This window comes from Ovis aries, chromosome 3 (assembly GCF_016772045.2).
Source record: "Ovis aries strain OAR_USU_Benz2616 breed Rambouillet chromosome 3, ARS-UI_Ramb_v3.0, whole genome shotgun sequence".
In the NCBI taxonomy this organism is placed as follows: domain Eukaryota; kingdom Metazoa; phylum Chordata; class Mammalia; order Artiodactyla; family Bovidae; genus Ovis; species Ovis aries.
In genome coordinates, this window is record NC_056056.1 from 174,444,065 (window position 1) to 174,457,528 (window position 13,464).

Consider the following 13,464-nt stretch of genomic DNA (forward strand, 5'->3'; position numbering starts at 1 on the left):
GTGGGGGTGCCCGGAGTCAAGGTGAAGTGGATGCAGGGTTTCTGGTGACTGATGGAAACAGATGCTGAGGAGACAACATGTGACTGTTTTGAAATGAATTTCACACACAGGCTTACTGTGGTTTGTCTTTTCCGGTGCCTTTGTCGGCCCAGGATTAGAAGCTGAAGCAGAAGGATCTAGGGACTGTCAAATAAAATCCTGGAGCAGGAATTTTACCTGGGTCTTCTTCCTTCCAGTTCCATGCTGTTGTTTCCCTACCACCCTGCTGCCGTCCCTCAGAGGCAGTGAGGTGGCTTCTGTCCACTCTGCCCTCTGCTCCATCTCTACTGGCCCAGCGTGCGTGGCCCTCACATCATGACCGCCGTCTTCTTTCTGTGTGACGTCCCAGAATCTGTTCTGATGCCTTCTGCTCTCTCCTCCCCTGAGCAACCCCCAATCATTCCCCATCTCTTTCCATGAAAATGAAACTAAGAAAATGAGGATATTTATTTTCTTTTTAGACTTTCTCCCAGATTCTCATGCTTGTTTTGATTCTGAAATAAAATGTCCATTTTTATGAGTTTTTTGGTGGCACTAATCTTTTGTTTATTTTTTCCTGTCGAACTCTCCACTATTATGTTTAAGATTTTTTTAAATTTTAGGATTTTTTTTTTTTTTTGGTTTTATGATCTCAGATTCCAAAGCCATTTTTATTTATATAATCTTAGTGAGAGTTGTGAAACAGAAATATTACTCTCCCCTGAGTAAAGACTCTGAGGTTTGTTACAAAGTTCAGGTTTGGTCAAAACCTTTAAAGAATTTATTTGAGACATAGTCTTTTTTTTAATTCATTTTTAAATAATTTTGTTTATTTATTTTTTGGCTGTGCTGGGTCTTCATTGCTGCTTGGGCTTTTTCTCTAGTTGCGGCGAGCAGGGGCTTCTCTATAGCTGTGGTGCACAGGCTTCTCATTCCAGTGGCTCCTCTTCTTGGGGAGCAAGGGCTCTAGGGCACCCAGTTTTCAGTAGCTGTGGCTCCAGGGCTCTGGAGCACAGGCTCAGTAGTTGTGGTGCGCAGGCTCAGTTGTTCCACGGCATGTGGGATCTTCCCAAGTCAGGGATTGAACTTATGTCTGCTGTACTGGCAAGCAGATTCTTTACCACTGAGCTATCAGGGAAGCCTGACACATAGTCTTGATTATCTTTATTCTTTTCTTTGAATTTGCAGTATTATAGGTCCTAGATTAATATCTCTTGGATAAAGTTCTTACAATTTTGGCAATAACTCTTCCTGCAGACTTGTTTTTATTTTGTAGCACGTTTTCCTTTATCTTCATACCTATGTGACTTGTACAGGAGTTAACTCCCACTTCATAGATAGGAAAATTGAGATACTAAGGAAAATGTGACTGCTAATAACAGTGATGCAGTGCAGGAGATCCAGGTTCGATCCCTGGTTTGGGAAGATCCTCTGGAGAAGGCAATGACAACCCACTCCAGTATTCTTGCCTGGAAAATCCCATGGACAGAGGAGCGTGGTAGGCTACAGTCTACTGGGTCACAAGAGTTGGACACAACTTAGTGACTAAACCACCACACCAATAACAGTGAGCTATTTTTAGGTGCCAGACTTGGTTCTGTTCACATCTTTTTATAATCAAAAAAAATTTTTTTTTGGCTATGCCCTATGGCACGTGGGATCTTACTTCGCCAGCCAGGGATCAACCTGCGTCCCCTGTAGTGGGAGAGTGGAGTCTTAACCACTGGATCACCAAGGAAGTCTCAATTTTTAAAATGTATTACTTTTTTTTTTTTTTTGCTGAGGTACAATTGACGTATAACATTATATCGGTCTCAGGTATACAATAAGATGATTCCATATTTATATATGTAGTGAAATCACACAGTAAGTCTAGTTACCATCTGTCACCATACATAGTTAACTTTTAGGATTTACTGTCTTGCAACTTTCAAGTATGCTGTATAGTATGATTGACTGTAGTAGCTGTACTGTACATGACATCCCCATGGCTTATTTATTTTAGAACTGGAAGTTGTATATCTTGACTTGTTTCACTTGTTTTGCCCATTCCCCAACTTGTCCACCTTCTGGCAACCACCATTCCTTTCTCTGTATCTATGATTTTTTTTTCCATTTGTTTTGTTTTTGAGATTGCACATATAAGAGAAATCACATGGTATTTGTCTTTCTCTGATTTATCTTGCTTAGCGTAATTCTCTCAAGGTCCATCCATGTTGTTGCAAATGGCAAGATTTCCTTCTTTTTTCTTCATGTGCATGAGTGCATGCTAAGTCACTTTAGTCATGTCCAGCTCTTTGTGACCCCATAGACTATAACCCATCCATGGGATTTTCCAGGTAAGAATATTTGAGTGGGTTGCCATGCCCTCCTCCAGGGGATCTTCCCGATCCAGGGATTGAACCTGGGTCTCTTAACATCTCCTGCATTGAACGGTGGGTTCTTTACCACTAATGCCACCTGGGAAGCCTGCTGAGTAGAATTCTATTCTATTAGTCTATCCTCCTGTATCTGTATCTCACATCTTCTTTATCCATTCATCCATCGCTGGAGTTAGGTTGTTTCCAATCTTGGCTATTGTGAGAAAAGCTGTGATGAACATAGGGGTGTATATATCTTTTCGAATTAGTGTTTTTGTTTTCTTTGGATAAATGCCCAGGAGTGGAATTGCTGGATCATATGGTAGTTCTATTTTTAATTTTTCTGAGGAACTTCTATACTGTGTTCTGTAGTGGCTGCACCGATTTACATTCCCACCAAGAGCATGCACTGGTATCCTCCTTTTTCCGCATCACTTGCCAACACTTGTTATTTGTTGTCTTTTTGAAAGTAAGCATTCGCACAGGTATGAGGTGATATCTTGTGGTTTTGATTTGCATTTCTCTGATGATTAGTAATGTTGAGCATGTTTTCATGTACCGATTGGCTATCTGTATGTCATCTTTGGAAAAATGTCTATTCAGATTATTTGCCCATTTAAAAATCAAGCTGGTTTCTCTCCCTCTGCCAACCTCTCTTTCTCTCTTGCTATTGAGTTTTATGAGTTCTTTATATATTTATAATAGTAACCTCTTTTATCAGATATGTAATTTAGAAGTATTTTCTTCCATTCAGTAGGTTGTCTTTTCATTTTGTTGATAGTTTCCTTTGCTGTGCAGGAGTTTTAAAAATTTGATGCAGTCCCACTTGTTTGTTTTTGCTTTTGTTGCCTTTGCTTTTGGAATCAGATCCAAACATTAATTTCTAAGATCACTGTCAAGTATCTTACTGCCTATGTTTTCCTCTAGGAGTTTTATGGTATCAGGTCTTAACATTTAAGACTTTAATTCATTTTGAGTTAATTTTTGTGTATGATGTAAGATAGTTGTTTAGTTTCATTTTTTTGCATACGACTGTCCAGTTTTCCCAAGACAGTTTATTGAAAAGACTATGCTTTCCACATTGCATATTCTTGCCCCATTTGTTGTAAATTAATTGAGCATGTATACATGGGTTTATTTCTGGGTTCTCTATTCTGCTCCATTGATCTGTGCATCTGTGTTTTTGCCAATAACATACTGTTTTGATTACTATAGCTTTGTCATGTAGTTTGAAATCAAGAGCATGATGCCTCCAGATTTGTTCTTTCTCAAGATGCTTTGGCAATTCAGGGTCTGCTGTGGTTCTGTAGACATTTTAGTATTATTTGTTTTATTTTCTTGAAAAATGTCATTGGTATTTTGATAGAGATATATAGATTTTAAAGAACTTCACGGGAACTTTTGAAAAAGATATTTTTATTTTCCTCATTTGACATGAGGAAAGTGAAGTTATAAGAGGTTAAATGATACTTAATTCCATGTAGCTTTTAAAGTTGGAGCTAAGTTCTGTTTGTTTAGGTAAGGATATTAGGGGGCAGAAGTGCAGATGGAACTGTGTTGTGGGCAGAGAATCTGTGATAAGTGAGAGGACTGGGGTCCAAACAAGATGGGTTGTTTTTGACATGTGGGTGGGAAGCAGAAATTAGAGGGTTCAATAGCAAATAGGATAAGAGTTGGAAATGAATGTTACTCCTTTTGGATCTGGGCTAGCATCTTTGAGACTTCCCAATTCATTTAGGCTGTCATCTCCATTTTGTCGTGTGACTTTGCTTTACTTTTTAATTAGTGCGTCGTGTAACATAACAGTTCCATGTAGGTACCAGCTTAGAAGTCGTGTGGCTTAGAAAAGAAAATATTTCTCAAATTTGTTACTGTATCTGTAAAATTAGCAGATTAGATTGGGCTGTCTTAGAAAATTTCTTTCAGAATCAGGACTTTATAATTTATAGGAATTGTTAAAAATGGACAGAATAAATTCTAACCCTAAGATTTGGCTTTTTATGATTTTTCTGTTCTCCTTTTTCTTCTTTTGTGAGATGATCTTTCAAAAAATCATATTCTCAACTCATCTCTTGAAAAAGTTATTTTAGTTGGATATTTGGCTTAAGATTTTTGTACCAGTGTTATCAAGATAACAAGAAAATATCTTTTTTTTTCTTCCAGGCCCTGCAGGAGCAGCTAAAGACGTGTAAGTACTTAATGTTGTGATTTTCTAAACTGTTTCTGAGGAAGACACTGTTTTCATGATTATGACCTTTAGATATGCAGGTTTGGCTGAAGAGACATGGAAGTACTTTCTGTACTGAACACAAATCAAGGCTCTCATTTGATTTGTAACTAAAGTGCTATTTAAATGAAGGGATTATTTGTGGCTTTTTATTTTAGCCTTTCAGTTGCCCTAGCACTTTAACCCAGAACTTTATGAAAGGGAAATGTTTAATTGTGTTTCCATCCTAGCTTGTGTAGAGATTTCTAATTGCAAGCCTGTGATTATGGCAGAATTAAGCATCTAGCTTCTATGACTATGCAACATCTTAGAGTTTAGCCTGTTGGGAGGGGTGGGAGCCAACCATTTACTAAAGACACACTGAATTGCTTTGAAGTTGATAAATAGACATTTGAGTGAATGTATATGTTCATTCAAAGTAATCAGTACTGAGTTGAATTTTAGACCACAGGACCATTTGAGGCTTTCCATCATGTATCTTCTCTGCATCTTCCTACCTTGAATCTAGGTATAGATAGGACATTGCAGTAGTTCACTATTTAAGAGTGTTTGTGGCACTGGGAACTATATTCAATATTCTGTAATAAACCATAATAGAAAAGAATATGAAAAAGAATATATATATGACTGAATATATACATATAACTGAATCACTTTGCTTTATTATATATCAGAAACTAACACAACATTGTAAATCAATTATACTTCAATTTAAAAAGAGATAAATAAAATGCAAATATTCTGGAAAAAAAAAAGTGTCATTTAGGGAGCTGGGTAGTGAGGGTGGAGTAGGGAAGGGAGAAGGTAGGGATGAAGAGCCCCCAAGGAGAAAAATAGAAAAAAGAGTGTTTGTGGTCACTCCATGGATTGTGGGACCAGTCTCTGTTCAAGCCGCTGCAATCGGTTTGGAGGTCAAGACTGATGGTGCCACACACACGGACCAAGAGGGCAGGAGATGTGTTACTCACATAATGAGGCTTTCTAGAGAGTGCAAGGTGGTCTCCTAAACTGATCTGTTCGGTTTGCATGAAGGAGGGGGTAAGTGGCTTTGTTTCTTATTATGAGTGGTGCTGAGGGTGGGTGTGGGTGGTGGGCAGAGGAGTGCCTGGCTGTCTCCTCCCTGTTGGCATACATGGAGTTCACAGGTTTTTTTTTTTAGGCTTGAGCAGTTGTAGGGCAAAAGGATCGGTGGGACTTGAAAGCTTTTGTCACAAGAAGAGTCAGGCATTTATATATATATATATATATATATTACAAAAAAGGAATCCAGACAAGATTAGATTAGGGCTATAAAGTTTGGGGGGGATTAAATAAGCTTTTCATATGGAACTTGAGGTACAAAGGAAGCAGTGTAGAATACTTCAGTCTCCTGGTTGCAGTGGTTGAGTTTATTACCAGAGCATCTAGCAAGAGTGCGTTCAGCATCCTTATGTGTTCCTGGTATGGCAGTGTCTCCATCTCTCCTTCAGTCTCTCCCTTCCTTTTCTGTACGTTGTTGCCAGGTTAATCCCCTGCCCTTTCAAGATCTCTGCTCCCAATTTTAGATTAGTCTCCATTGCCCATGGGATTGAGTCCAGAATCCTTTGCAAAAAGGAAAAAGCCCTTTGGGTTTCAGCCTTTAGGAGAAGGAAGCCCTGCAGTCAGGGAGTGACAAGGTCAAGGACCCAGCTGGGAGCTGGGTGCTCTGAGACCACTCTCAGGGTCTCACACTGACTTCCTGATTTCTGTCTTGCCTCCTTCATTTGTTTTTGCTGTTCCCTCTGCCTGGAATGGCGAATTCTGTCTGTAAAAATTCTGTCTATTCTTCTTGGCTTATATCTTATCCTTTATGAGAAGAACATCCCTGACCTCTCTGTTAGTTGTGGTATCTCCCTCTTCTGAACTCTTACAGCAGTTTGGACTTTTTTTCTATTGGGAATTGAGAGAAGTCCCCTCTAGTTCATAGTATCATGTTGGGGACATAGCTAGTTTGTAACAAATGAATCTCATAATTTTTCTTTAAGGAGAGATTGATTGCATGACTTCTTTTAAAGGTATGGAAGTTTTTAAGAAGATTTAGTGATGGCTTTTTGGATGTTTTTGTCAATATTAACTTCTCCAGGACATGAGATGCCATTAACTATAACTACTTTTAAATTGTTTATTTAGTTTTTATTTTTGACTGTGCCAGGTCTTTGTTGATGCTCCGGCTTTTCTTTAGATGTGGCAAGCGGGGCCTACTCTCTAGTTGAGGTGCATGGGCTTCTTGTTGTGGTGGCTTCTCTCGTTGCAGAGTACAGGCTCTAGGGCATGTGGGCTTTAGTAGTTGCAACTTGGTAGTTGCAGCTCCCAGGCTCTAGAGCACAGGCTGAATAGTTGTGGTCCCTGGGCTTAGTTGTCCTGTGGCATGTGGGATCTTCCCAAATCAGGGATCAAACCCATGTCTCCTGCCTTGGCAGACAAATTCTTTACCACTAAGCCACTAGGAAAGTCCCTTAACTACTTTTAAAAATCTTGAATTCATTAGATTTAAATGTCCTGTGACTTTGTGTACCTTATAAGTTCTGTAACTAAAAAGATATAATTTTATTCAATAAAGAAAGTGAAAGTGAAGTTGCTCAGTTGTGTCCGACTCTTTGTGACCCCATGGACTGTAGCCTGCCAGGCTCCTCTGTCCATGGGATTCTCCAGGCAAGAATACTGCAGTGGGTCACCATTTCCTTCTGCAGGGGATCTTCCTGACCCAGGGATCGAACCCAGGTCTCCTGCATTGCAGGCAGACGCTTTAACCTCTGAGCTACCAGAGCCCTTTAAAAATAAATTGGTAGATTTAATTGGAAAAAGTTAAAGAGAAGTATAGTGTTTTTTCCTTGCACAAAAGGTATACTCAAACTATTTTTTTAATAAAGCAGAAGCTGTAGATATATAAATCTTGACTGTCATATTAGAAGGTGTCATGAATGAAGGAGGAAACCAAGAAATTAAGACAATTTAAACTTTTATTGTGAAGATTTAAATTTTTTGTTTTTGTTTGTCATCTAAAGAGACTGATCCCAAATTAAAAGAAGTGGCCAGACTCACATCATGGATGCTGAGAGTACAGAACTTCAAATAGGGCACACAGCATATTATATAGACCATTTAAAAATCTTTTGAGGGGGGTTGTGATTGTTTTTATAAGTCAGAATCATTATAATTGCACCTTTAATGTATAATAAAAATCAGTGCTCTAGGGACGGTTTGGGATTTTTACAGTATCTCCCTTTTACTATTATTTGCCTGCTTTGTATAGGCAAGAAACCAGGATATAATAAATAAAATGATATTTTTGCCCTAGAGCAGGTCAGTATCTACTGGGGACCAAACTACAGTGTAATAAGTGCTAATTATTAAAATAGTCAAAATATAATGCTAGTCTGGGTCTTGAAGGGTGAACAGGAGTTTGTGTGGGGAGGGGAAGAGTGGCAGGGCAGGGGAGAGAACAGGAAAAGAGGCCCATGGGTTCCAGAGAGCCTCATGCTCTTCCAGAAAGTCAGCCAGTGTTCCCAGAGCCTGTGGCACAGGCTCAGGCAAGTGGAAGATGAGGCTGGTGGGCCGGAACCAGCTGTGAAGGGCCTTTGGTGGCAGGCTGGTCACAGTACTTGATTTTTATATGCATTCAAGAGCCATTCAGAATTTTAAGGTGGGGACTTCCATGACTGTGTTTGGGCTTTAGGGCGATGATTCCCAGGGCAGTGGGCTGTGTGAGATGGGGGAGGACTGGAGGCACAGAGCAGTAGTGGGGCTGAGGCCACGAGAAGGTCAGACAGCAGGCAGGACACAGGAAAGGAGCAAAGGTGATGATGCATTCAGGGTGCACCTGGAAATGTCATTGATAAGACCTGCTGAATAGGGAAGGAAAGGAAAGGAAAACCTGAGGTGAAACGATAGCTCTATGGTTTCAAACTCGAGCCAGGCGAAGGGATGGCTGATGACTCAAAGAGGTCACATGAGCTAAAGGGAGAAGAGAAGCCATTGGATGCGACATGATGGCCACACTGGTCACTGAGGGATGTGGTTTCAGTTGAGTGCAGTGAGTACCAGTGGAGTCAGCGTGGCAGTGAACTAGGAGTGAGGAAGTGATGCCTGGTCTTTTGTTTTACAATATTAGGTAGTAAGGGATGGAAAAACGTGGTAGCTTAAAGAGGAAACGTATTTTAAGAAATATATTTCTGTTATAAAATAAATACTAAGGAAATTTGTAAACCACAGAAAAGCATTTTAAAAAAGAAAAAACTCAGCTATTATTCTACCATGAGAGACAAGAGACAATCAGCCTTAATATTTTACATAATTTTCTTCCATTTCTTTGTGATTCTTTCTGCCTGATTATGCGTATGGGCGATTTTATATATTGAAGTTTGATTTTCTTTCTCTATTTATTTTTACAGAGGAGACAGAGGGTGCACCGATAGGTGAAAGTATAGGAACCAGTAGAGTAAGAAAAGCTGAGGGTGGTTTGGGGAGGGGTTATCTGTGTGAGGGAGGGAATAATTAGTGGATGTAGATTCTAAAACACGCAAGAAGGATCAAAAACATAGAAGGTTCACCTTACCAACTTGAGGTAGGAAGAAAGCATGAGTAAAGATATATGGAAATTTAATCCTCATAAGACAGACCTACATGTATATCAGGGAGTGAGACTTTTTCTCACTCCCTCTCATCAAAATTAAACCACAGAGCACTCACATGCAGAACAAAATAGAAGCGAATTCAACTTGATGACATTCGACTGTTTTCACAAACCTGAAAGTCAACCATGCTTTTATTTTATTTCAGTGAATTATCTTAGCTATTTGGCACAGATAGGTTGTGTCGGGATATTTTTGGTTGGAAATGGCAGAAGCCCAGCTTAAACTGGCCTAAACAAACAAACATAAAGGAATTTATTGGCACGTGTAACGGAAAAGCTCCAGGGGTTCAGCCTTAGTCACAGCTGGATCCAGGTGATCGAATGACAGGAAGAAACTCTTTCATCTTTGCTTTCCTGTGTTTGGCTCCATTCTGAGGCAGTTTTCTCTCAGTGGTGATGGAGATGGCCAGTTTTTATCTCATCGGCTTAATTCCCATGAAAAAAGAGCTTCTCTTTCCCTGAAGATTGATCAAGTCATAGCGCTAGGCTCTCCCTGGCCAGGACACGAGATCAGGTGCCCCTCTCTGAACCAGTCAGTGGGCCGGGGGAACATGGGTTTCTCATTGGCCAGGCCTTGGTCACGTGCCAATTGCTGGAGCCAATCAGTGTCGTTAGCTTCACCTAACTTTAAATAGTGAGAGAGCAGTGGTTCCCACACCGAAGAAAAATTGGGACGCTGTTCCCGAAATGGGAGAGAATTATAACAGGGCAGGCAGAAAAAAAGCAGGTTTTCCATGTAGGTCAACTTTCATATTATTTCAAAATAATCTTTTGATTTAATTTTTATTGGAGTATAGTTCCTTTATACTGCTCTGTCAATTTCTGCCGTATAGCAAGGTGAATCAGCCATTTGCATACATATATCCCCTCTTTTTAGGATTTCCTACCCATTTAAGTCACCACAGCGCACCAAGTTGAGTTCTCTGTGCTATATAATAGGTTCTTGGTAGTTACCTATTTTATGCATGGTACTGTATATATGTCGATCCCAGTCTCTCAATTCATCCCGCTCCTTGATTTACTTTTCAGTGTGTGTGTGTGTTTTACAAATATATTTTGAATAAAAACAGTATTAAACAAGTTGAATCAAATTTAATGTTTGCTGTTGAAAACAAAAGATCATAGCCACTCAATTTAAACAAGGTTATTCAAATACTTCTTTCACTTAAAACTTGTAAAGTGATATTTCATTAAGATTTTTCTTGACAAAGCAGTTTTATTGTTATGGAAGGTAACAGTTATAGAGAAAAATATTTTGGAATGAGTTACCATAAAACACATCAAACCTCAGTCTTTTTAAAAAGCTGAAATTACATGTCTCTGGTCTTGAGTTTCCTTGGAATCCTTTTTAAATTTCCCATGTCTAATACATCTGTGTCAGCTGAGCCCTCTCCTAGTTAAAGATCTGAGTGTATCTGATAACTTTGTTTCTCCTCTGTGAAGTGGCATGCAAGGCTGTTTTCTGAGGGTGAGGTAGCTTGCTGTTGCTGCTGCTAAGTCGCTTCAGTCGAGTCCGACTCTTCGCGACCCAATGGACTGCAGCCTACCAGCCTCCTCCGTTCATGGGGTTTTCCAGAGTACTAGAGTGGGTTGCCATTGCCTTTTCCGGAAAGGGAGCTTACTACTCAAACATTTTACCCATTTTCTGGGGTTAAGAGATTATCTAGCATTGAAAAAACCTGCATTTTGGAAGCAGAGAGGCCCGAGTTTAAACTTCTCTCCGCCCTTTACCGTGCATGCGTGCTCAGGTGTGTATGACTCTTGGAGACCCCATCGACTGGCTCCTGTGTCCATGGAGTTTTCCAGGCAAGAATACTGGAGCGGGTTGTCATTTCCTTCTCCAGGGGATCTTCCCGACCCAGGGATTGAGACTGTGTCCTGCACTGGCAGGTGGATTCATTACCACTAGTGCCATCATAACACTGGGATGATAGTAACTGTTCAGGGTGCCCATCTTCATCATTCTCATCATCATTCTCAATTTTAATAGCATACCACAGAGTGAATTCCAGTACTTGAAGTACATCATCTAACTCGCTACCCCCCATAGTGTGATGAAGACAGTAGTGCTTTTTTATTTTACAAATGGGGAGATGGGACACAGAGAAGTTAAGTAACCTCTTAAGGGTTAGGATGGTTATTGATACAGTATATTTAATATCCTAGCATAATACTTGGTATTATGTGTTGTCCCCTCCCTCATAAATTGTAGCTAGAATTACTAGGTGGTTTAAGGGTTGTCGAAAAGGTTTGGCAGGGCCTCTGTCATGAATCACTGATGGGAGAAGACCCAGTGCATCAAGGGCCTCGCTGTGGTCAGAAATCTCACATTCCCATTGGTTGTCCATCAACACATGACTAGATTTTCCTCGGTGGCACTCTGGAATAGGAACAGGCAGAGAAGCAATTGGGCTTGTTCATTCAGGGATAGAGAGGGATTGGTGACCAGCAAGTATTGCTGAAATGTTTGACTACAAGGCACTTGCTGGAGAGAGGGGGAGGGGAAGCACTAAGGGGCTGATAAAAGGGTAGAGCTGAGAGTGTGGGTGGACTGGAGGCTTCTTTGGGGTTGGGCAGCGGGGATGGGAGATCAAAGGAAGATTGTTTTCCCCCCAGGGAGTGGAATTGTCTACTCTAAAATATGAGAGGTGAAATAGTTGCCGGAACTAAGCTCCATGGAGCACCCATGGGAGTAAGTTATTAGCAGAGCAGTAAAAATTGCTGGGATAGAGGAAGTTAGCAAAATGTGAAGCAAGAGGTCGACTGAATGGTCTTCATGGGATTTAAAATTGCCCAAGATAATGATGGTGAGAAAGAAAACCTTTGAATCAGGGCCAAAATCTTCAGTACATCCAGGGTGTGTTATGGCAAGGTTCTGATACCAAAAAGGAGAATTTTGGAGTGAAAATAAAATTGACCTCAGCTGAAAGAGTGCTTTGGGGAAATTGGAAGTATTCTGGCTCCATCTCCTGTTTGGAGACACTGGGACAAGGGACAACTAGCTGCTTATTCCCTAGGTTTTGAGAAAAGTGATACATCAGGGGAAAGCAAGCTTCCTTAAGGAGGAAAGAACATTCCTGCCTGCCTTGTAGCAAAGGATACGTCTACAGCCAGTATTCAAATAATCCAACACTGTGTGCTTCTTAGAAGGAGAGCAGGAGAGGGGTAGGGAAATTGCAATTTAATTCTTGACCCATTAAACCCCATACAAAGAGCAAATGTTACTCAAGTTCTCCGGTAATATTATACATTCTGGAAGAAAAAAGGGACCAACATTGGCTAAGGGGTCCGACCGAAGAAAGAGACTGAAAGCTAGCTACTATCCTAAGGCGTTTCGAGATTGTGAAGACATGAATGATATTACACATAGGCCCAAACAGTCAGTGATAAAACATTAATTCTGTCCAAAATCATTTGTAATTGAATGCTTGGTGGAATTGATTTGAATTTCTCTGAAAAGCAGGATTCATTGAAAAAACCTCTTGTAGAGAAAATTAGATGATTGTGCTTTATTTGGAGGACTGTAGAGTGGGTAGAAGGAAACACTGTCAATTAATAAGCTTATTCCAAAGTCTATCATGAATGGTAACTAAAACTAGATCATTGGGGCTACACAAATGATCCCCGGAGGTTGTCATATTGAAATTGTACTGTTTACAAATCACAGCAAGCTTGGCCTCTTTTGTTACACTGCAAATAGCGAAAAAGAAAAGACTACAGACTGTTCTCTACTTCTTAGATCATCGTTAACAAGAATAACGCTATATTTAGAACACTTTTCTTGATGAATAAATGAAAAATAAATAATTTCTTTGCCACGGAACTCTGTTGCTCTGGAAGGCTCGGGAAATAAGAACTTTATGAATTTTAAGGCAACTGTAGCCACCATGCTTGAGGAGATAGTCATTGGAGTGGCTGGTGGCTGCCTGATATTTATCATCTGTGTTTGTTCTGGCGAATGTACCTAATGTATCCATGCTGTGGGTTCATTATTTTACCTCTGAAACCCTTCTGTTGGTCCCTGAGGACAGCTATTTTATGCAACCCAGAAACTAAGCAAATACAGTGATGAAAATATTTTTATTACCAAGTGCTACCTCATGCGAAGAGTTGACTCATCGGAAAAGACTCTGATGCTGGGAGGGATTGGAGGCAGGAGGAGAAGGGGACGACAGAGGATGAGATGGCTGGATGGCATCACCGACTCG

The 13,464-nt window shown here is 40.3% G+C and overlaps 1 protein-coding gene across 2 annotated transcripts in view; it reads left to right on the top strand.

Moving 5' to 3' along the window:
* Nucleotides 1-13,464, top strand: part of C3H12orf75 (chromosome 3 C12orf75 homolog) — a 45,371-nt gene that overhangs the window by 12,731 nt on the left and 19,176 nt on the right. For both annotated transcript variants that reach the window (XM_060414114.1, XM_015094833.4), the window contains exon 2: nt 4,542-4,566. In XM_060414114.1, the coding sequence (XP_060270097.1) occupies nt 4,542-4,566 (25 nt within the window). The remainder of the gene's footprint in view (nt 1-4,541; nt 4,567-13,464) is intronic.